Below are 21,793 nucleotides of genomic sequence, written 5' to 3'. Positions count from 1 at the left end.
TCTGTATTTTTAATGTTCATGTATGTATATGAATAGTAGATTCCTGGGTAGACATGAAATGTAATAAAACTTAGTCGGTTTGTATCCAGTCCTTTGTAATCACTTTATCAATATAAAATATTGTTTTATAAATATGCATGTAGCATGTTTTGAGGAAGTAACTTAAGAAATCTTTTGAAATAGTATGAAAGTTTGGGTCTTTCATAAATACGAAAGTTGTGGTCTTTCAGACTGACACATATTTTTATCTTTAACTGAAAATTGCATACTTATATATTTAAAATAAAATAGCAGCATACTATTATTTCTATAATAACATATTTTTTTTATAATAACACATCATTTTTTTTATAAAAATAAATATATTTGAATAAGATAAATGAAAATAAATCTTAAATATTACATCATGTAAAAATTAAAAAGTAATAAAATGATATTTTATACTTCAATGTTTTTTGAATAAAATAGAAAACAAAAAAAATATATTTAATGTTTGTAGATTTTGATATAAACTTTAGGGGTTAAATTAATTATATAAAGGTTTGACAAAAGTGAAAAAATGGTATTTATTGTTAGTAATTTTTTTCAAGAAAAAAGTTTAAACCGTTAAAATTTTAGATTGATGGTTATTTTAAACTAGTTTCGTTACGTATTTGGTCTCTTCGAAATATGAAATGATTGTAATATCCTTGATGTATTTAGAAAAAAAAATTCACGAATGGTCCTTTAACTTTACCATTTTTCCCTGAAATGATACCTATGAATTTTTTTTCTACCTATGAATTTTTTTTCCCTAAGATAGTCCCTCTGAGCAAACATTGCATACAAAGGTCCTTACTATGTATACCAACATCCAAGTTCAAGTTAAAATTGAAATATGGGGGTTATTTTCATCTATCAAATAACGGTTGTAGGCAAATATATTGCTTTTCGCTCTTAAAAATGTAGCTACATAGACGCATTTTTATACAAGTTAAGTCAACTACATGAAGAAGTTACAAAGCATTATGCATCAAAGAACAACCCATAATTTTCTATTCTTTATGCTGACAAGTATGCACCAGACAAATCCTTTACTAAGCTTGATTCTAATGAAAAGTTCATGGTTATGCTTAGCATGTATGGAAGCGAGAAACAAGTAACAATTTATGTGACAACAGAGAATAACCTCGACTCCAATAACCATACTAACCATTTGTGTGCCAACAGATATGAACCACACGATGAGTATGATGCAGAACTTTGTCCTAGTGAAGAAAGCTATCATAGTCATCTTGACTTTGATAATGAAGACAATCTAATGAATGATGATGATGTAGTTTACCCAGTTAGTAAGAATAGTATACGCATGGAAGTCGACTCAAAATTTGAAAACGTGGTTGATTTTAGGAGATCTTTGAACCAATTTGCAGTCACAAATGAGTTTAACTACTACATTCAGAAAAGTGACCTGACACGATTCACAACAATGTGTGAAAACCTAGAGTGTGAGTGGAGAATTAATTCTTTTATTACACAAGATGAAGTTACCTTTGAAGTAAGTGTATACCTTAAGTTATACTTAACACCCTTTATATTAAAAATATATTTATGTTTTTATTTAATTCTTTTTTTTTTAGGTTAAGAAAATGGTAGAAGTATATACTTGAACTCGAAGCAACAAAGGTGGCAATAAGCGTGCCACTCAAGGATGGGTCGCTAATGTAGTTACTAACAAGTTGAAATTTGATGTGGATTTCTCTCCATATGAGCTTAGAAATTGGATTATGAAAACTTACAATGTTGACGTGCCATACCTAAAAGTTTTTAGAGGGAAATAACAGGCTTATACCGACATGTATGGTAAGTGGGAAGACTCTTTCATGAAGATGGATGAATTTAAAGAAGAACTGTTACAAAGGAAGCATTGTTGAAATTGACTTTGACATAGTTGGTGGAAAGAAACTTTTCAAAAAGTTTTTTATTTGTTTAGCAGCTTGTTCCAGAGGATTTTGTTGATGGTTGTCGTCCGTATATTGGTCTTGATGCCTGTCATTTAAAAGAAAAGTTCAATGGTGTACTAGCTGCTGCAACTGGTGTTGATGGTAACAATTCTATATTTCCAATAGCATATTGTGTGCTTGAATAAGAAAACACACAATCATGGACATGGTTTCTTGACTCACTCAAAAAAGCAATTGGAACCCCAAATGACCTGGTTATCTCATCGGACATACAAAAAGGGTTAGAAGTAGTCATGCTGAATGTTTACCCTAATGTTGAGCATAGAGAATGTATAAGGCACTTATATAGCAACTTCAAGAAACACTTCCATGGTGATTTCTTTAACACCAAACTATGGGTTGCTGCAAAAACATATAGTCCTACCAAGCATGACAGATTATTGAAGGAAATTAGTGATAAAAATGAAGATGTCATTGCATATCTAAATACCAACTACAAAAAAAAATATGGAGTAGAAGCAAGTTTGGTACTACTTTCAAGTGTGATTACATCAGTAATAATATTTCAGAAACATTTAATTCTTGGATTGGTAAATTGTGCTATAAACCCGTGCTTGATCTCCTTGACGCAATTAAGGAAAATATTATGAAACGATTTGATAAGAAAAGGAATTTGGTAAATACATGGAATGGCGCATTGGTTTAGTTTTTTTTACTAAAAACCATCTTAATGACATCGCTAATGTAAGCATGTTAAATAATTCAGTTGAATGATTATATTTGTTTTAGTTTTTTACTTCAATAATACATATATATCTAAAATATATATGTTTTTAATTTTTCATGTAGAATTTGGGTGAATATGAAGTTACTAGAAGTTGTGACAATCAAGTTGAAGTGAAATACAATAGAACACAATTGGGAGGTCAACATACATGAAAGAAAATGTAGTTGTCGAGTGTTGCAAGTTTTTAAAATTTATAATTAATCTAATTTAATTGATAAATATTATTAGGTAAAGAAAAAAATAAAAAAATGACAAGGGACTAAACATGCATTTGAGGTACTTAAACGGAAACCACTAATGACTAACGGTGATAGAGATAAGGTTTTTCCTTTTCTTTTGCCCTGAAAAACGAGTTCAGTATAAATTAAATTGTTTTTTTTTGCCTGAAAATTGACTATCAGAAGAAATTATGGTTGTTTTGATTTTTTTTAAAATTTTTTTAAAATTTTCATTTTTTTATACTAAAATCGTATTTTGATTTCTTAATGTTGAAATCTGATGTGGTAATGTTTGAATATGTTTCGTGAAACGTAGGTAGTTTTTTCGGTAGAAATAAACTTGTTTTTAAAATATGTTTCTTGAATCTTTTTGCGTTGAGCTCCATTTATGTGGGCAAAAATCGGAATGATTGATGCCTAGTTTATATCTCAACCTACAAATACTTCACTCATACAAATTTCAATTGGTAAATTATATTTACCCTTTTAGTGGTTAGTTTACTCTGTTGGGCTAATGTCATAAAAACCCTTAAGTTTTCAGGGTTTTGTCGGTTTTGCCCAAAGTTGAATTTTATATCCGTTTTTACCCTAACATTTTCCAAAAAATGTTCGGTTTTACTCTTTTACCGGTGATAACAGGTTACCATTATATTAGCTTCGCAAATAAAACCCTTAAGTTTATAGTTTTTTACGTTTTTACCCTTAAGTTTATATTATTTTTACACTTTTACCCTTTGTATTTTTTTTCATATTATATGTATTCATGCAGAAAATTTATATTTATATACAAAAATTTTTAATTAAGTATTGTATTTATATTTTTTTTAATGTTATTTCTTCATATAACATTAAGATGTAAAAAAAAAAAAAACGCACATTAATATGTTTTTAGAACTACAAGTACATATTTTTATGCATTTAAAAATATACATGTCAATAAAAAAAACTTGTTGAATCATAAACATGTTTATATAAGTATATACATATAATCTTAGAAGTGTAAATATGTATTTTGATATATGTTTTTTCAAGTACAAATATATTTTTAGAAGTATATATACATATTTATATATAATAATGTAAAAATATGTATTTATACTTCTAAAAACTACATCTATAAAACACATATTCATAATTCTAAAAATATTATTTATCTTTTTAAATGGTATAACCTTGCAAACACACACACACAAACAAACAAATGTTTTCACTATCTATTGTGTGCATGTATGATTGATTCTGGACCAATCATTTTAATTATTTTAAGAAAGTAATTAATGCATATTAAATGCTGAAGATGTAAATAATATCCATTATATCTTCAACATCTAATATGCATTAATTACTTTCTTAAAATAACTAAAATGATTGGTCCATAATCAATCATACATGCACACAATAGATAGTGAAAACAAAATAATCTAACCCTATATATATATATATATATATATATATATATATATATATATATATATATATATATATAACATTAAAAAATATAAATACAATATTTAATTAAACATTTTTTCGTATATAAATACGATTTTTTTAAATGAATACGTATATTATGAAAAAAATACTTAGGGTAAAAGTGTAAAAAAAATTATAAACTTAAGGGTAAAAACGCTAAAAAAGGTAAACTTAAGGGTTTTTTTTTACGAATTTAATATAATGGTAACCTGGTAAACCTGTTATTACCGGTAAAAGGGTAAAACCGAACATTTTTTTGAAAGTGTTAGGGTAAAAACGGATATAAATTTCAACTTTGGGTAAAACCGACAAAATCCTGTAAACTTGAGGGTTTTTATGACATTAACCCTAATCATTTTATATATCAATTTAATATCATAATCATAATATATTAATAATTTATGATATCTTTAACTATTTTAAACACGTATTTGCTATAATTTAAAGTATTTCCTCAAATAACGCAGCGGGTTTGAGACTTTGAGTTCGGAATCGGAAGGGAGATTGCAAGTTTGAGTTCAAAAGGGAACCTACAAATTCCGACCCCTCTAACATAAATCTCCTCCTGCAGTTCATCGCCTCACGACAATCTATCCCCCACCTTCGCTGCTCTGCTTCGCCAAGAATAATCACGAATCATTGTCAGGTAAGTTATGTTTGTTTATGTAGATTTCACCATATGGATTGTTGTTACTTTTTTCGCTTTTGCTAATTTTGATTTGGCCTGTTGCGTTTTGATTTTGCTCAAAACTGTTTTAGGGTTTATAAACCCTTAACCAAGCGTAGAACAAACTGATAGGATCTAGCTGTGGATTTTGTTTGAATTTGGGGAATTGTGATCCTGTACCTCGAGGACCAGGGATTTTAACTAGCAGATTCGTATTAAAACACAATTTTTCTTTATAGTGGCATCGGATAATCATTATGTTCACTTTTCTGTAATGCGAGGTTAGTTATGAAATAATAAACATATGAATTGAAGTTGATTAACGAACTGAACAAACATCTCCACTTTAGTCTGATTAACAAGTCTCCCAGTTCATCATCATTTCCTTTTCGCTTTCAGTATTTTCTTGAATTTGTACTCTCTTTCCAGTGTTATCTGTTATTTGTAGGCCAATATGGCAATATGTTCTTGCATTATCTATCTTTATGTTTCCATTTCCTGCCATAGACAGAGAAATTCTGTTTCTTAAATCTTAAGCTACACAATCTTAGGGCAGACACTGACATCACATTTGTTTTAGATTTTAGAGGACCTTGACACCTTGTTAATGGAATCACATGGAAGTGTTTGATTACTGAACTTACAACATAATGTTCAATTGTTATTTGATTATATTTTTCAGGATATACTCAACTGCTGAATTAAATATTTGATCAAAATCGCGAAGAAGGAAAGGGAAAGATGCTTTCAGGTTTGAAGTTCATACCCCGGGATCAGATTGATGATAAAGTAAGCCTCATTCCTTTAGTCTTCTTTTCTTATAATTCATTTACTTCAGCTAATGATATGATACTATATCATAAAAACTATGTATTAAATCTGAATCCTGAACTTTTTTAGACACATGATGAGAAGGTGAATGATTCAGATACGAAGAAAATTCATAAGAAGAAAAAGAAGCATAATCAGAGTAGTTCAAGTGACGATGGATCTCAAAGAATAAAGAAAAAGTCTAAAAAGAAATGGTATTCCTCTGAAGAAGATTCATCTTCATATTCTGATGCAAGTGAAAGTGGTAGTGATCAGGATACAAAGTCACATAGAAAAAGAAAAAAAGAAAAGAAGCACAAGAAGGGCAAGTCAAAGAAGTCAAGGAGAAAAGAATACTCTAGTGATAATGATAATGCTAAAGAAGATAAAGCAGTTGATAAAAGCCATAAAAATGATGAGAATATTATAAGAAAAGAATTGGGAATGGAGTGGATGCTTAGACCTAAAGATAACATGGAGCAAAAACCTTCATCAGTATCAACTTCTGATCTTCTAGAAGAATCTCCTGCCAAAGAGGTACTCTTTACAATGTTTTCAAAATCATAGATTTCCTTTAATCCTCATTTTTTTTCTCTTTCCAGATTAAAAAGGCGAATCCAAGAGAACTGAATCCTTATTTCAACAATGATGGAAGTGGTTACCCTGAAGAGGAGGCAGAAGTAGCAAATTCTGGAGATTCTAATCTTCTATCAACTTCTGTAGTAGGTGATGGAGGTGCCAGCTGGCGACTTAAAGCTTTGAAACGTGCTCAAGAACAAGCAGCTCGTGAAGGAAAAAAACTTGATGAGGTTCATTTTACATTTATGATCCATCTTTCATCATCATCATCATCATCATCATCATCATCATCATCATCATCATGTAAATATATTGACATTTGAGAATTTACAGGTGGTTGGAGAGAGATGGGGGTCTTTAGGTAAATTAACAGTTTCTGTAGCATCAGGTTCTGCTGCTCCATCTCGTGCTCATCTTCATGCCATAAAGAACAGACAAAGACTGCAGACTAAGGATCAGAAAACACTACCAGAAAATCAAACTGTAAGGATTACTTCATTAAAATGACCATTTTAACCTCACATCTTTGAAAAGAATTTTGTTTTGACATCAGGAGAACGAAAGGGATAGAGAGAAGGGGACGCCTAGTCAGCATGGTAATAAAATGAGAGTGCCAAGATCTGATAACTCTTTATCATGGGGGAAGAAGAAAAGTCAAAGCATGTCAATGAAGAACACTGATGCTGATGTCATCTCTTCTGCATTAGCTAGCTTACAAAAGTTCTCCAATGATGGAAGTTTCTTGAATAAATTCAAATCTCAAAAAGATGATGATTTGAATTTGATTTCTTCTACAAATGTGTCAAAATCTGAAGAACAACCTTCTCATAAACAAGATACAGATACACACATGAAACCTCCAATGAGTGCAAATCAGTTAGCTGCTAAAGTTATGCAGTTACGTATGAAAGGAAAGCATGATGAAGCTCAGAAACTTTTGGTATTTTCCCATTTTTCATTTTTCTTTAAACTCATTAAATATCTATATTTTTATATTACACAACAAGTTTTTCGGTTAATACAGACTTAAAAAACAGTGTGAAATTGGTTTTAGTATTTATTGAAGTGTATTACAAAAAACTAGTTGTATCTAGAAATATAATTTTTTTTTTCTTTCTAAATTTGCAATTACTTTGTTACTTCAGAAAGAGGCAGAAGAGTATAAAGCGAAAAGCAAAGAAGCTGATGTCATCACAACAAACCCAGAAGGTGATGGAACCACAAGCAGGTAATTTTGCTCCCAAACTAAAAAAAAAAAATCTTTGCATTTATTTTAGTCAAAAAGAAATTTTGTAAAAACTAAAAAATCTTTATAATAATTATATTCATAGGTACATGATGCATGGGATAAAAGCACGAAAAGAGAAGAAAGAAGAAGATGCAGACATGCATGTAGCTCGATCCATAATGCAAAACAAACAGTACATTGGTATATCAGGTCAGGCAGATGATGAATACGAATATGATGATGGAGTGGGACCCAAGAGAAAGAAAAAGGGTAAAACCGTCAATACAACTCAAAATACGCGTTTTGAAAAACGCATTTTGACCCAACAAGAACGCTGCAGCTTTTGCTTTGAAAACCCTAAAAGGCCACGTCATCTTGTTATTGCAATCGCGAATTTCACATATCTGATGTTGCCTCAGTGGCAGCCTGTTGTTCCTGGCCATTGTTACATTTTGCCAATGCAGGTTCGTTTCTTTGCTTTTAGATGCAAGAAAAATATTTATTTATTTGTTTATTTTTTTAGCATTTTGAAATTTGTTTGTTTTGATGTAGCATGAGCTGGCAACAAGAAGTGTGGATGATAACGTGTGGGATGAAATACGAAACTTCAAGAAATGTCTTGTGATGATGTTTGCAAAGCAAGAAAGGGAAGTTGTGTTTCTTGAAACGGTGATGGGATTGGCAAAACAGACCAGACATTGTTTAATAGAGGCAATCCCTTTGCCTCCAGATGCTGCGAAACAGGCTCCTCTGTATTTTAAAAAGGTGAAAAGACGTTTTTGTCCGTGTTTTTGTTAATCTGGCCTAAATTATATTTTGTGTAGGCAATTGATGAAGCGGAAGAGGAATGGAGTCAACACAATGCGAAGAAATTAATTGATACGAGTGAAAAGGGTTTGCGACACTCTATACCGAAAGACTTTCCGTATTTTCATGTGGAGTTTGGTTTGAAGAAAGGGTTTGTTCATGTGATTGATGATGAATCAGAATTCAAGAGCAATTTTGGTATTAATGTAATAAGGGGGATGCTTCAGTTGCCTGCAGAAGACATGCATCGTCATCGCCAGAAACACGAGTCTATGGACACACAAAAAGAAGCGGCTGCTAATTTTGGGAGAGATTGGGAGCCTTTTGATTGGACCAAGCAACTTGATTAGCACATGTTTAGTTTGATTTTTAAATTTAATTTGTAAGCATATGTGACTAATTATTATTTTTTATTATTAAATACATGTGACAATTTTATCAACCACCTACTTTTCATAACCCCTACTCAATTTCGAAATTTCCATCTCTAGTTCTTTATATGTGTAAGCTCTTATTTATTTATTTGTTATTCTCATCATGTTTTTGAAACATTTTGAAAGGTTATAAAGATTTGAAGTACATTATAAGGCCACAAGTCTATATAACATATTTAGGACGCTATACAAACAAAATTTTGAAATCTTTTATCGTCTTGTTTTATTCATGTATCCTAAAAAGGAGTTTTGAAAATCTGTGATGATCAAACAAATGTAAGCAAGTTCAAAACTCATATCATATCAGTTTCAAATACTTACCTGACTTATAAAAACTTGTTATAGTAGGTAGCAATGATTAAAAGAGCAGGTCGATAACAACTTTATTCCTTCAAAAAGCACGAAAATAAATTAAGGGATCAAATGAGAAAATTCGAAATATATTGTTGGGTTAATGTGTTATTTTCCTTTTATCTAACCCTATGCATGTGATGAAATGTGAACATGGTTTTGTGGTTGTCCAACTTAATATTTTCTCATCACAGAGTGATGTAACGACTATCAATTAGTCGATAATTTCCCATTTAGATCCACGTACAATAGGATATCATCTCTTAGGATGCAACTCCATAAATTTGTGTCGTTTATGGCAGTGTGGAAAATTTAAGTATATAAAGGCTATTATTATGAGACAATAAGGTAAACAAAAGTATTTTCTACTTCCCATTCGTACAAGTCCGTCCATGCATATCAACAATACCACTCTTCGGATAATTACCTATTTCAAAATTCAAGTCCAAAATGGGGTATAACTTCAGTGTCGCACTTTTTTCCATTCTCTTTTCATTTTTCTTTTTCTTTTCCATCGAAGGGATTATTGGATGTTAAAGTGTGTTGCAAGGGATAAAATCAGTTGTCCTAAAACTTATAAATGAAATTGTTCTACTTGTATATTTTTATATGTTATAATTCGATTTTCAACATTGAGAAGCGTGTCTCAATAATCACTTGTTGATTCACCAACATATTTACCTTCTTGCAGAGGAACATACACAAAACCACTTATTTTATGTGTTTCATCAACAACATTGAAAACACAACTTGATTGCTTCTGACACCTTACCCATTTCCACATGACTATTTTCTATGTAATCAATTTCCAACATCCATTCAATTTACAAGAAAATTATTTCCAACTTCGACAACATAGTCGAAATAAAAATTGTTATCATATTTCGTAACAAAGCAAGAACATCTATCAAAGGGGTGATAAATTTCGTTAATTAGTTTGATACCATATATAATTCAATATGTTAGAAAGATAAACAAATCTTATTGTATGCTAAAAGTAACTTTCTTGTCCCCCAATCAACTAACCCATAAAGATTTATACCCGAAACCAATATTCATCACTTGTAACATTGTATACTCCATGTTGCCATTGATTTCCTCCCACGATCATCTACAAAAGCACTCTAAATATCTCATTAGATAAATTCATTTTGATTGAGAAAAATGTGTTTGAAAACTTCAAGATGTACAATGTGTATAAATATGGCTCCACATTTAACAAACTACTCCATATATATAACACAATATGGATTATTTCGTAACGAAAAACACATTCCACAAAGGTCATTGTGAAACCTAACTATGCTAAATGACAAAATACCAGTCAAAATTTCTTGAAAAAGAATTTAACAATACCAAGGAGTGTTGCAAGTTGCGACATATGGTAAAATGTCAGTCATAATAGAAAAAAACTCTTTCACGACATAATGATATTTTGCAATAATCGGTATTGCAAAATTGGTGATCTTGTGATATTAGTAAAAACTATTTGTTCATCATGTTGGAAGGACCAATCTATTTTGGCCATTTTTGTGATTTTCTGTAAGATATATTGATGTAGTAGTTTACTTAAGTTGTTGATTATAAACTTTTTTTCGGTGCATTATTTTTATGTATTTATTTATCAAAAATTTCTGGTTACTACTTACTACATTTACGAAATTGAAGTGGCCTTGTTATGAATTTTGCAAACACAAAAGTTATCATCACATAACTTACAAAACTATGAACAAGTCAAAACAGAAGATAGCTAAAAAATCAAACTACTTTGTAAAAAGTAAAAACACCAACAACTGCATGAATAAATTCAAGAGAAATAAGTTAATAACTAAGAATAAAAAAGACAGCCTACAGCGTCACTCTTTACAAGATGTTTTTTTTCTTACAACCCCCCAAAAACCCTTTTTTGACTGACATCTTTTATTAGTAATCAGATATATTTTTCTTTTCATTTGCTTCAGACTATTATTATTCACTGTCCATTAGAAGGACGGTGGTATACAGTATAACCATTCACACCCATCATCATGTTATTAGAGTAATCCAAATGATGATGATGATGATCATACATGCCATCATTATCATCCATGTTCCTCATGAAACTGCTGCTGGGATACGATACATCAGACCCACTCATCTGCCACTGGCTCTGAATCAATCCGTTCATGTTCATGTTCATATAAGCTGCCTGTACGTTAGGTTGTTGGTGGGGCCCACCGATATAATCATAATTATGATGGAGTAGTACATCATGATAGCTTTGGTCAACAGATACACCAGGGTAAGTCAAGTCACGTGTCAGATGGTGGGGCCCATGAAACAACGGGCTAACTTCATCATCTAGTAAATCATTTATGATATCAAGATGTGGGAATTCATCAGCCAACATACGCCCACCAGAAACCTCGTTACAAAACGGATCCAAATACGGATCATTCACATTCACATTCACCCCCCCAAATGATAACATTCTAGAATCTTCCATCATCTCAAAACCATCATGTAAAAACACGGACGATGATGATGATGTCATCATAGGAACCGGTGAATACAAGTTAGATGGATTTATAGTTTGACTGAAACTAGTTGAAGTTGCAGTAGCACCACCACAACCCATCATAACATTCCGGTATGACTGAGCCGGTGACACGTCAGCACCTAACCGTCCGGCTGCACTAATTGACCGGGGCAGAAACGGTGCTGCATGCACCGCTGCTGCAACCGGAAGAGTGGGTCCGGGTCCGGATCTGGACCCGGACCCTGGAACCAGCGGTGCACTCAATGGTCTGGACACGATAGGCACCACTGGTTCCACAGGCTTATCAGCCGGTTTTAAAGTCCCGGTCCCACTTTTAGTGTTGACCGGGATTACATTTTTAACTGTATTCAGTGTTTTGACTGAAGATATGGTTTTCTGGAGGTTGGTTTTCGGGGGTTGACTTTTTTGACCTTTGTAAGATCGATTCGAGACAAGTGAAGGGACTGAATCTGTTGAACAAGTGGATGAAGAATCGTCCATCACAGACGGAGGGCTAGTAGTCACGGCGGTGAGACAGCTGGCACCGCCGCTACTAGCGGCTTCTGTGGGCGGCTGAGCTTCCGATGTGTCGGTGTCCCAGTTGACTTGACTTGAATCTCTCTCATCTGAATCAGGCTGAAGAACAAGTGGAACACATTCAACTGAATCTGAAACATCAGAAATGTCTGATTTTTCAAGCAATAACAAATCTTCTGCTTCATCAATTGATAGTTGAGGTTTGTCTTGTATTACTACAGTATTAGCTTTTTCTTCCTTTATTTTATCCTTCAGTTTCGGGTTGTTTCTTTTCTGTTTCCCCTGTAAACAAGTAGAATTTTGAAATTAATTTAAGTCAAATATTCAAATATAAGAATATAAAAAATAAAATAAAAAACCTGTTTTTTCTTTGATTTCTTTTCCTTTTCACGTTTTGCTTTCTGTTCAATTCCAGTCATCCATGCTTCCTCTTCTTCACGTATGAGCTCCTCTTGCCTTTTCAAAGCAACAGCTTCCTGGTATGCAACTTCTATTTTACTGCTGTATTGTATTGCAACACATTTTTTAAACAAATACAAAACTCATTAATAATAAAAAAAAATAATAAATATTAATTTAATAGTAATACCTAAAAATATGTGCTAGGACAAATATTTCAATGGTTCTACGCCCCAATTCAGTAAGACGCCTTTCATCACGTTCAATAGAATCCTTACTAAAATCCTCCCCTGAACCACCATCCTAAATTACCAAAACGCCACCATAACACGTGTCAAGGAATGGAATCAGTCATTACATTCCAGAGTCATTAACACACTGACACTGATACTTTACCTTAGTACGGTTTTGAGGGCCTTTTTCATCTTTAGGTGGCAAAGGTTCCAATGCTGCCCTCTCGAGCAATAATAACACATCATCAACAAGGATAAATGTGTCTTTTTCTACCCGAACTATAGGTAGTGGTAGTTGTTCTGTATCCAAACATTTTCCCTTTGCTTTGTTTTTAGTTTGACTTTGACCTTCAAGGGCTTTTAGTCCACTGTATAAAGAATCCATCACTAAAGTAGATGTCACTTCTTTTTCTATAAAAAAATGTTTTACAGCAACTTTCAGTATCAAATCTGACTTCTCCCTTGACATTCTGCGCCTTGCATTTTGGTCAATTCCTAACCAGAAAGTACAGAAGCTGAAACACAGCAAAGTGGAATTCAGGATTCCGATGAAGGAATGGAATTGGAATTGGAATTATGAAGATTTAGTATCTACCTTGACCACCTAACTTTATCTTTGATCAACTTTCCTAGCCTTCCTCTCCTCTCTTCCACAAAACGGCGACATATTTGCTCCACATTTGACAAATATACCCTTACAAGTTCTCTCCTATACTGACAATCAAGGCATCTGAAAGGGCGATCCACTCTCTCCCTACAAAAGATTGAGGTTATACTTATAAGCAAAGAGAATCATGAGAAAAAAAGGAAATGAGAGATTTGTGAAGAATATGAATTAAGTTAGAAACCTGATAACTTGAACTTGAGCTTTTATTTTAAGGGTGTCAGCATCAACAAATCCATCTAAAACTTTTGATAACTCCATGAACTTTTTCCATCCCCAATCATGCTCTTTCTTCCAGAAGCGATGCAACGTGTCTACAAACATGCATTTATTTTATATAAGTGATATATATAATGACTTTTACTAATCAGAATCAGTAATTAGAACAAGAATAAAATACCAGAATATTTTGATTTCTTAGGGTCCTTGTTCACAACAGCTATTGTGAATTGTGCAAAATGACTCCACCCTGATGAGAAAGATAGGAAGAACTTATATAACTATCTTTATGGTAACTTAACATAACATAACAAAAAAAAAAAAAAAAAAAAACCTGGAAGAAGCTTGTCATGATTGGCAACACAAAGAAATAAAGATAAGTGATTGCACACATCACAACCTTGAGGGTAGATCAAAATGTACCTGTAACACATATCATATCAGGAAAAAGATTTAAATGGAAGATGAAATGTGAGAGTTATAAGTTATATTACTGTTATACCATTTGTAGCCTCCAACCTCAAAAGCATTGCTACGAAGTTCTCTCTTGTTAATCTGTGAAAACTTGTCTATCTTCCATGTATACTTCCCATATAACTCAGAAGGTTTTGCTCCTGCATTTCATAATAGACATTTGAATAATAACACTACACAAAGCCTCAAACAAAAATCAATCACAGTTTCCACATATATAGTAGGAAGTGTTTCAAGGCAATTATGTTTGGACTTTGGACACTATCTTAATTCTTAAACATTACATTACATCATGCGATATTGCAATCATATACAAATTCTACCTTATCTATAAATTGAAGGTAACAAAGAAGATACCACAATCATCATCATCATCATCATCGGTATCCCAATAAGGAGGTGATGTGGAAGCAATTCCATTCTCCACCTGCTCAGAAGATCTCCATTCCGCCAATGCTTCCCCTGAAAGCTGTTGACCGTTTGTCATTCTGCCTACCCCAGACTCCTCACTTGAACTCCCTGCCATTTTGCAACTCCACAAATCCCTACAGAAACAAAAACATAGAATATTATATATTAATCATCAAAATTTGCAATCCAACATTGTCAAATTTTATGGTAAAGCTTAACAGTGAAACTGAAAAAGATGAAGTAATTGAACACCTAAAGATATAACCAACAGGTAGACGCGTGTATGTGTGTGAATTAGGAAAATTTCTTCTAAGAATTTCACAAAAGTCGAATTGAGTTGTTAAACAAGAATCAATATAAATAGATAAAAGAAAAAAAAAAAATTAATAGCTCTTATATGGAAACCCCATCACGAAAGAAAAAACAAAATCAAACCCTAATCGTATCAAATCATGATGTGTTGTAATTAAACAGTAAGAAAGCAGATATGATAAGTGGCGGATCGAGTGACGTGATGAAGGTACCTGAGAGCAAAGAATTAGAGCTTGTCCAATGACGATTTTGGAAGCTGAATTTAGGTCTAACAAAAGATGCGAAGAGAGAGAAAGATACGGAAAACAGAGAGAGGAGCAGCAAAGCACAGGCGGAGATAAAAATATTTTACTTATTTCGTATTTATAACTTTTATCCGTTTCTAAAAAGGAAATAAAAAGTTTTTTTTTTTTTTTTTTTTTTTTTTTAATGAGGACTTTTTAGTCATTTTATTATAAATATGAAGAAACAACCGCCATATATATTATATTCAGAAGTTTAATAAAAATTAACTTTTCTAATATATATATATATATATATATATATATATATATATATATATATATATATATTAAAGGAATCCACCTCTTAGGAACAATACATGACCAGGGCACTGTTCATCGGGTTACTACAGAGTTACGCTTTTAGTTCCCGATCCTTCCATAGTCTTCCTTTTATCTATGCTCTGAATCATACCCATCTCTTTCTTCATCGTCTCCCCCGGTTCTCCATTGTTACTGTTTCGTCTCTACTTATTCCAGAAAAGCAGATATGATAAGTGGCGGATCGAGTGACGTGATGAAGGTACCTGAGAGCAAAGAATTAGAGCTTGTCCAATGACGATTTTGGAAGCTGAATTTAGGTCTAAGAAAAGATGCGAAGAGAGAGAAAGATACGGAAAACAGAGAGAGGAGCAGCAAAGCACAGGCGGAGATAAAAATATTTTACTTATTTCGTATTTATAACTTTTATCCGTTTCTAAAAAGGAAATAAAAAGGTTTTTTTTTTTTTTTTTTTTAATGAGGACTTTTTAGTCATTTTATTATAAATATGAAGAAACAACCGCCATATATATTATATTTAGAAGTTTAATAAAAATTAACTTTTCTAATATATATATATATATATATATATATATATATATATATATATATATTAAAGGAATCCACCTCTTAGGAACAATACATGACCAGGGCACTGTTCATCGGGTTACTACAGAGTTACGCTTTTAGTTCCCGATCCTTCCATAGTCTTCCTTTTATCTATGCTCTGAATCATACCCATCTCTTTCTTCATCGTCTCCCCCGGTTCTCCATTGTTACTGTTTCGTCTCTACTTATTCCAGAAAAGCACCACTGCTCTGGCTCCGCCTCAAATAATCTCACCGTCATTGGAATTCCAGGCCTTCGGTGAGGTCGGTGACTTCGTGATTATACAGCTGGTAAATAGGAACAAATTTACACAAACTGAGAGAATGTAAGAAAAAGTTGGGAACAAATTGTGGGGGAGATTGATGCACTCAAAGATAACGACTCCAAAAACCCAGATCCTAACTTCCTCAAACACGACTCGCTTTACTCTGCGCTAATATATCCCATATTTATCTTCACTATCGTCACTAAAATGGTGGAATCGACCCTAGGTTTGTGTATCTACACCAAAAAATGGTAGAATCGGCCCCAGGTTTGTGTATGTACACCTTAGCTTTTAGTCGGACTTTTTGGAGCTCTTTCTATCCTCGATTTCCTTCATCGCTTCCTCTAGAGTACCATTGATTTAAACTTCCTCGATTTTCCGTCTTCTCAAGTTTCCTTTTGAAGGGTTGGATTGGGTGGAAGCAACATCAAGCTTTTTCGAAGAGATACCTACCCTTTCATGTTATTTGGCATATAACATCCCGTATATTAAATAAATAAATGGTTAAGGGTTAATATGAATAGAAAACCCTAAAAATCATTAATAGTTTAGAAGGTGTTGGTTTCGAGGAGTTAATTGTAATAATTTTAGAAGTCATGGGTTAAAAGTATAAGTTCCGGAGTGGTTTGTAAATATTTATGAAGGCGGGGGCAGCTTGGTAAATTATTGGAACTTAATTTGAATAGATTTTGGGAAGCAAGGACTAAATGGTAAATTTCGGATTCAATTTATAAAGAATTATGAGGGCGGGGCTATTTGGTAAGTTTTGGACTTGGATTGAAAACAAAATTTAGAGGATGCCGAAGTTGTATATTTGGGATCGAAGTTTGAATGAACACGGGTTTAGACCCGGTGCTCATTTCCCTCCCGCTTCAAGATGCATTGTCGGCTAACCCTAAACCTAGTGTCTCTTTCATTAGCCGCAACCCTCCAGGAGCTTCCTCAGCCGCCGTATGCATCACCAAGCCTGTCCACCGCCTGCTGCCTTGCCAATGTGCACCACCACAACATGCCTTGCTATCGGAGATGTAGCGAGACGCTGGAATAGCCACTATGACTGATTGTTGGACCGGAGAACGTCATCGTGCGAGTCGTGTGCGAATAAGAGGCGCTCGGTAAGAATCCCAGCCACCCATATATCTCCTCTCCTTCATTTTTTCTTTGGCGTCGTACACACCGATTGGGGTCGCCGGTGGCCTTGGGTCACCGTTTCTGTGCTTTCGGACATCACCTGCCACCTGAAGTGGCTAAGTTGGGAGTATTTCGGTGTTCAGTTTGTTTTTATGAGTGTGTGTGTGTGTGTTTGCTCAGTTGGGGACCAAGAGAATCCACCACCACCACCACCGTGAAGTGGTGGCTGTCGCTCTCTACCACCGCCTATCACTGTCACACCCCCAAACCAAGGATGGCGGAAACGTCCGGGGGTGGATGACTTCATGTAGAGTATCACAACAATGAGTATAATAGTGCTCAAAGTAAATACAACCAACACAAATATAATTGAAAACGTTACATCAAAGCACATGTTTACATGATTCACCTCAATTACATTATAATACAAAATGAACTGTTTGACGATTTATCGTCCCATCCTCAAAACGTTGTTGATTTCCTGTTTTCACTGAATTCCTGAGAATACAAGTAGTTTTGAAAAGTGTCAACACAAAGGTTGGTGAGTTCATAAGAGATTTCGTTGGAAAAGTAAATCGTTTTCCTTGTAAAAGCGTTAGAATATGTATCCAGAAAATCCGATATTTTCTTTAAAATCTGCGTAATGTAGTCTTATGACTGAAGACCAAAATGTATAAGTAACCTTTCTTATTAATAGAAAATGTTATGTACTTAAATGGACATGGACGCGTTTGAATTAAATGAAATTTCTGTATGTTCTCATGTTCGTTAATACTTTATATATATGTAGTCCTAAATTAGAGGACCGAGAAATAACAAGTATTGACCATACTTAAAAGTATAAATGTGGTTTCAAATGGTGTGTAGTCGTAACTACCAAAACCAAAAGTGTACAGTAATATCTGTACTCATAGAGATAAAAAGTGATTTTAAATCGACATAAAAATCATTTAGGTTTTAAAAATAAAATCCCGTAAACTTATGGATTGTTATATCCCTATGTGAGTCGCTATAATCATACTATGACTATGTGAACCTGCCACGACGTTCTCAGGTGTCGCGAAAAATAAAATGACATTTGTCACCCGTAGACCTGCAGGTCTAACTGTAGCTAGCAGCAAGGTGTGGGGTGTCAAACCCAATATAGATCTATATACAAGTATCACGTTCTCCCTCAAGGAGATTCTGATTATAACTACCAGGAATTATATCCCGCACTCGGACGTACGGGGAGAGAGAGAGAGAGAGAGAGAGTCTCACAATATAGGTTAGCAAGTTTACGTGAAATGTGTGTGAATATAAATCTTTCTTGTATGAATGTACCCTTTTTGTACGAGTGTGTTGAGTGATGTATCATAAACTATACCTATTATAATTTATCTAAAATGTATGTAATATGTGTGAACTCTTTTATGGAAATGTATTAGTGTTATGAATTTATGAAACTATACTTTTTATAGTTTATTATACGTGTTCTAAAATGAATGAATAATATTTATTATGAATGTCTTAGTTTCAGTTCATGATGATAAACTAACAAAGAAACACATTCAATAATTAGAACTTATGATTATACACTTTGCTCAACATATTACAAAGTGTTATGATATTTACATGCTGTTGGCTAAATTTAGCCATTCTGCCCTGTTTTGGAAAAAAATCATACGAAGTCGAAAACTAGATCCGTAAATTCTGAGAGTTCACAAAATGTGTCTAGTTTACTCATAATTTTTATCACGATTTTTAATGACCTCCAACTTGGGTGAAAAAGTCCATAATCACAGATTGGTCCGGATTGTTGTTTGAAATGATAGGCAGTTTTGTAAAAATCACCATAAATTGTAGAAAAATCGTATGGAGATGTGCAAGTAGTCATTTTAAAGCTAGAAACTTGATCTATTTGCACCTTGTATAGTTTTGAAAACAAAAATGTTTAAGATGCCCAAAACAGTCCGTGAATGGAGTTGAACTTTTCTGATGAAGGCTGTTAGAAAAATTTAGTTATGTTCTTAGTGTTTTAACTTGTATTCCCCCCCCCCCCCCTTAAAAACTTGAGAAAACATGAAAATGTAGGGGTATGAACTCACCTTGAGTGATTTCATTAGATAAGTGTTGAAGAAGAGAAGTGTTCAACCCAAGAACACTTGAAGAATCACTTGAAGATTCGAAGCTCTAACGCTAATATGATGGAGTTTGTGTAAGATATTCATGATTTGAGTAGAATGAAGTGAAATAATCATAAGGAGGATGAATTATACTTACTAAGAGTGGAAGAACACTTGAAAATCAGCCTTGAATCTCGAAATTGGAGTGGGAAAAGTTTGAGAGAAAAGTGGTGTTTGATACTTAGTGAAATGAGGGCAAATGAGAGAAATGAGGAGAGAGGATGTTTGTTCCAACTCTAAAAACGTGGGAATGAGTGTAAATTGAGTGTGAGGGACATTGAAGTGACCCAGGTAAGGTGGGGAGGTGTGGTTAGTCAAAGAGTGGGTGTGGGGTGGTTGCTTGTGACATTGGATAAGACAAAGTCAACACTCCACCTTTAATAATTCACTCATTTGATTTTTTTTTATTATTTAGATAATGATTTTCATCAAAATATGTTTAAATTACGAATATTTAGAGTTTATTATGTTAAAATATAATTTCTGGAGAAAATCCCGCTTTAAAATCATGAAAAACGGGCTTAAAATGTAAAAATATCAAAAATAGGCTAAAAGTGACAAATTTCCGAATTCTGGCCGAGGTTCGGTCTTATGATGCTGAACCGAGAGAGAGGGAGGTAGAAACCGAGAGGGAAGGAACCGAGAGGGGGAGGAGAGAACAGAGGGGCGCGAAGAGACAGAGAGGACAGAAGGAGCAGAGACCGAGAGAAGAGAAGAGACAGAGAGGCGGAGTAGAGACCGAGAGGCGGGTAGAGACAGAAAGTGGAGAAGCGACAGAGACCGAGGCTCGGTCCTCGCGTGCATTAGCCAACAGAGGCTCGGTCCTCGCGTGTCTTAGCCAACAGAGGCTCGGTCCTCGCGTGCCACAGCCAACAGAGGCTCGGTCCTCGCCTAAGAAGCCTCTCTTCTTGGTTTCGGTTCCTAAAGCCTATTTTTCTCGTTTTCGCCCCGTTTTGAGCCGTTTTTGACCCGGTTAAGGGTCGGAATGACCCGAATGATTCCAAAAAGTTACGGGAAACTTTTGAGAGAGATTTGGGAGAGATTTCTCACACTTGGAGAGATTTGACATTCTTGGAGAGATTTCTCATACAAAGAGATATTTGCGAGAGTTTTCACATACTTGGAGAGATTTGGGAGAGATTTGACATTCTTGGAGAGATTTCTCATACAGAGAGATATTTGAGAGAGATTTCACATACTTGGAGAGATTTGGAAGAGATTTGACATTCTTGGAGAGATTTCTCATACAAAGAGATATTTGAGAGAGATTTCACATACTTAGAGGGATTTGGGAGAGATTTGACATTCTTGGAGAGATTTCTAATACAGAGAGATATTTGAGAGAGATTTAGCATACTTGGAGAGATTTGGGAGAGGTTTGACATAGAGAGAGATAGAGTGAAAACGATTGAGAGAGGTTCCATGTGGGATAGTTGTGAGTGTCCGGCATCGCAATGCATGCTTTGTAAACTCTGTTAAGCCTTGTTTAAGGATCTTACACACTCCCGATGAGTATGCAACATTGTTTTATCGGTTTGGCTCGCCACGTACTACCATTTTAGGTTAAGGAGATCTAGATGTTCGCACTTTTTGCTTTATGATTTCTCATTAGAATAGAAGTTATGTAGAAGTTTCATAGTGTGAATTTTAGTACTCATGGGCAAATTGAGTCAAACGGTTTGACTTGCTGACTGTAGTTGACTTTGACTTGATCGAAATTTGACGGTTGTCACATCATCCCCCCGTTAGAGGGAATTTCGTCCCAAAATTTGAATTTAGGCAAGGAGTAGGCATGAATAATCAAGCCGAGAAGTGAGGATACTTCCTAATCGACTAATTCTCGCGCTCCCATGTGACTCTAGGTCCTTGGTTAGTATTCCAGCGAACTTTCAATAATGGGAAGTGGCGTTGTTTCATCCGTTTGACCTCGATCCATGGTCACCATGGTTCTTCTAAGAAGGTGAGGCTCTTGTGGAACTCGATCTCGTCGACAGGAATTGCAAGAGTCTCGTCGGATAGA

At 34.0% G+C, this 21,793-nt stretch overlaps 2 protein-coding genes across 3 annotated transcripts; one reads left to right on the top strand and one right to left on the bottom strand.

Moving 5' to 3' along the window:
• The first annotated feature begins 4,865 nt into the window (after positions 1-4,865).
• Positions 4,866-8,951, top strand: LOC144996940 (CwfJ-like family protein). Its single transcript, XM_078956738.1, has 10 exons — positions 4,866-5,064; positions 5,768-5,874; positions 5,986-6,432; positions 6,498-6,704; positions 6,808-6,957; positions 7,028-7,414; positions 7,620-7,702; positions 7,806-8,166; positions 8,255-8,467; positions 8,527-8,951. Exons 2-10 carry the CDS (start codon positions 5,827-5,829, stop codon positions 8,857-8,859), a joined length of 2,229 nt encoding a protein of 742 aa, XP_078812864.1. The 5' UTR covers positions 4,866-5,064; positions 5,768-5,826; the 3' UTR covers positions 8,860-8,951.
• A 2,145-nt stretch (positions 8,952-11,096) lies between these two features.
• Positions 11,097-15,400, bottom strand: LOC144996918 (TRAF-like superfamily protein). 2 transcript variants are annotated; one of them, XM_078956705.1, is made up of 11 exons: positions 15,274-15,400; positions 14,696-14,883; positions 14,367-14,478; positions 14,199-14,287; positions 14,046-14,114; positions 13,830-13,959; positions 13,577-13,735; positions 13,145-13,496; positions 12,939-13,051; positions 12,709-12,850; positions 11,097-12,631 (listed from the first exon to the last, which is right to left on the bottom strand). In XM_078956705.1, exons 2-11 carry the CDS (start codon positions 14,862-14,864, stop codon positions 11,267-11,269), a joined length of 2,700 nt encoding a protein of 899 aa, XP_078812831.1. In that variant the 5' UTR covers positions 14,865-14,883; positions 15,274-15,400; the 3' UTR covers positions 11,097-11,266. The 2 variants fall into 2 exon arrangements, with proteins under 2 accessions (XP_078812831.1, XP_078812832.1); XM_078956706.1 differs by having other exon boundaries at positions 12,709-12,847.
• Positions 15,401-21,793: the final 6,393 nt, after the last annotated feature.

The sequence above is a fragment of the Lactuca saligna genome, chromosome 5, assembly GCF_052625555.1.
Source record: "Lactuca saligna cultivar CGN05327 chromosome 5, ASM5262555v1, whole genome shotgun sequence".
NCBI lineage: Eukaryota > Viridiplantae > Streptophyta > Magnoliopsida > Asterales > Asteraceae > Lactuca > Lactuca saligna.
The sequence above is the reverse complement of the archived record's forward strand: the minus strand, read 5'-3'. Positions and strand labels throughout refer to the sequence as shown.

Coding starts and splice junctions, on each gene's coding strand:
- LOC144996918 (XM_078956705.1), bottom strand. CDS start 14,864: ATGGCAGGGAGTTCAAGTGAGGAGTCTGGGGTAGGCAGAATGACAAAC. Junction 14,288..14,366: donor GAGGTTGGAGGCTACAAATG/GTATAACAGTAA, acceptor TATGTGTTACAG/GTACATTTTGATCTACCCTC. Junction 14,115..14,198: donor TCATGACAAGCTTCTTCCAG/GTTTTTTTTTTT, acceptor CTTTCTCATCAG/GGTGGAGTCATTTTGCACAA.
- LOC144996940 (XM_078956738.1), top strand. CDS start 5,827: ATGCTTTCAGGTTTGAAGTTCATACCCCGGGATCAGATTGATGATAAA. Junction 6,433..6,497: donor AAGAATCTCCTGCCAAAGAG/GTACTCTTTACA, acceptor TTCTCTTTCCAG/ATTAAAAAGGCGAATCCAAG. Junction 7,703..7,805: donor GGTGATGGAACCACAAGCAG/GTAATTTTGCTC, acceptor TTATATTCATAG/GTACATGATGCATGGGATAA.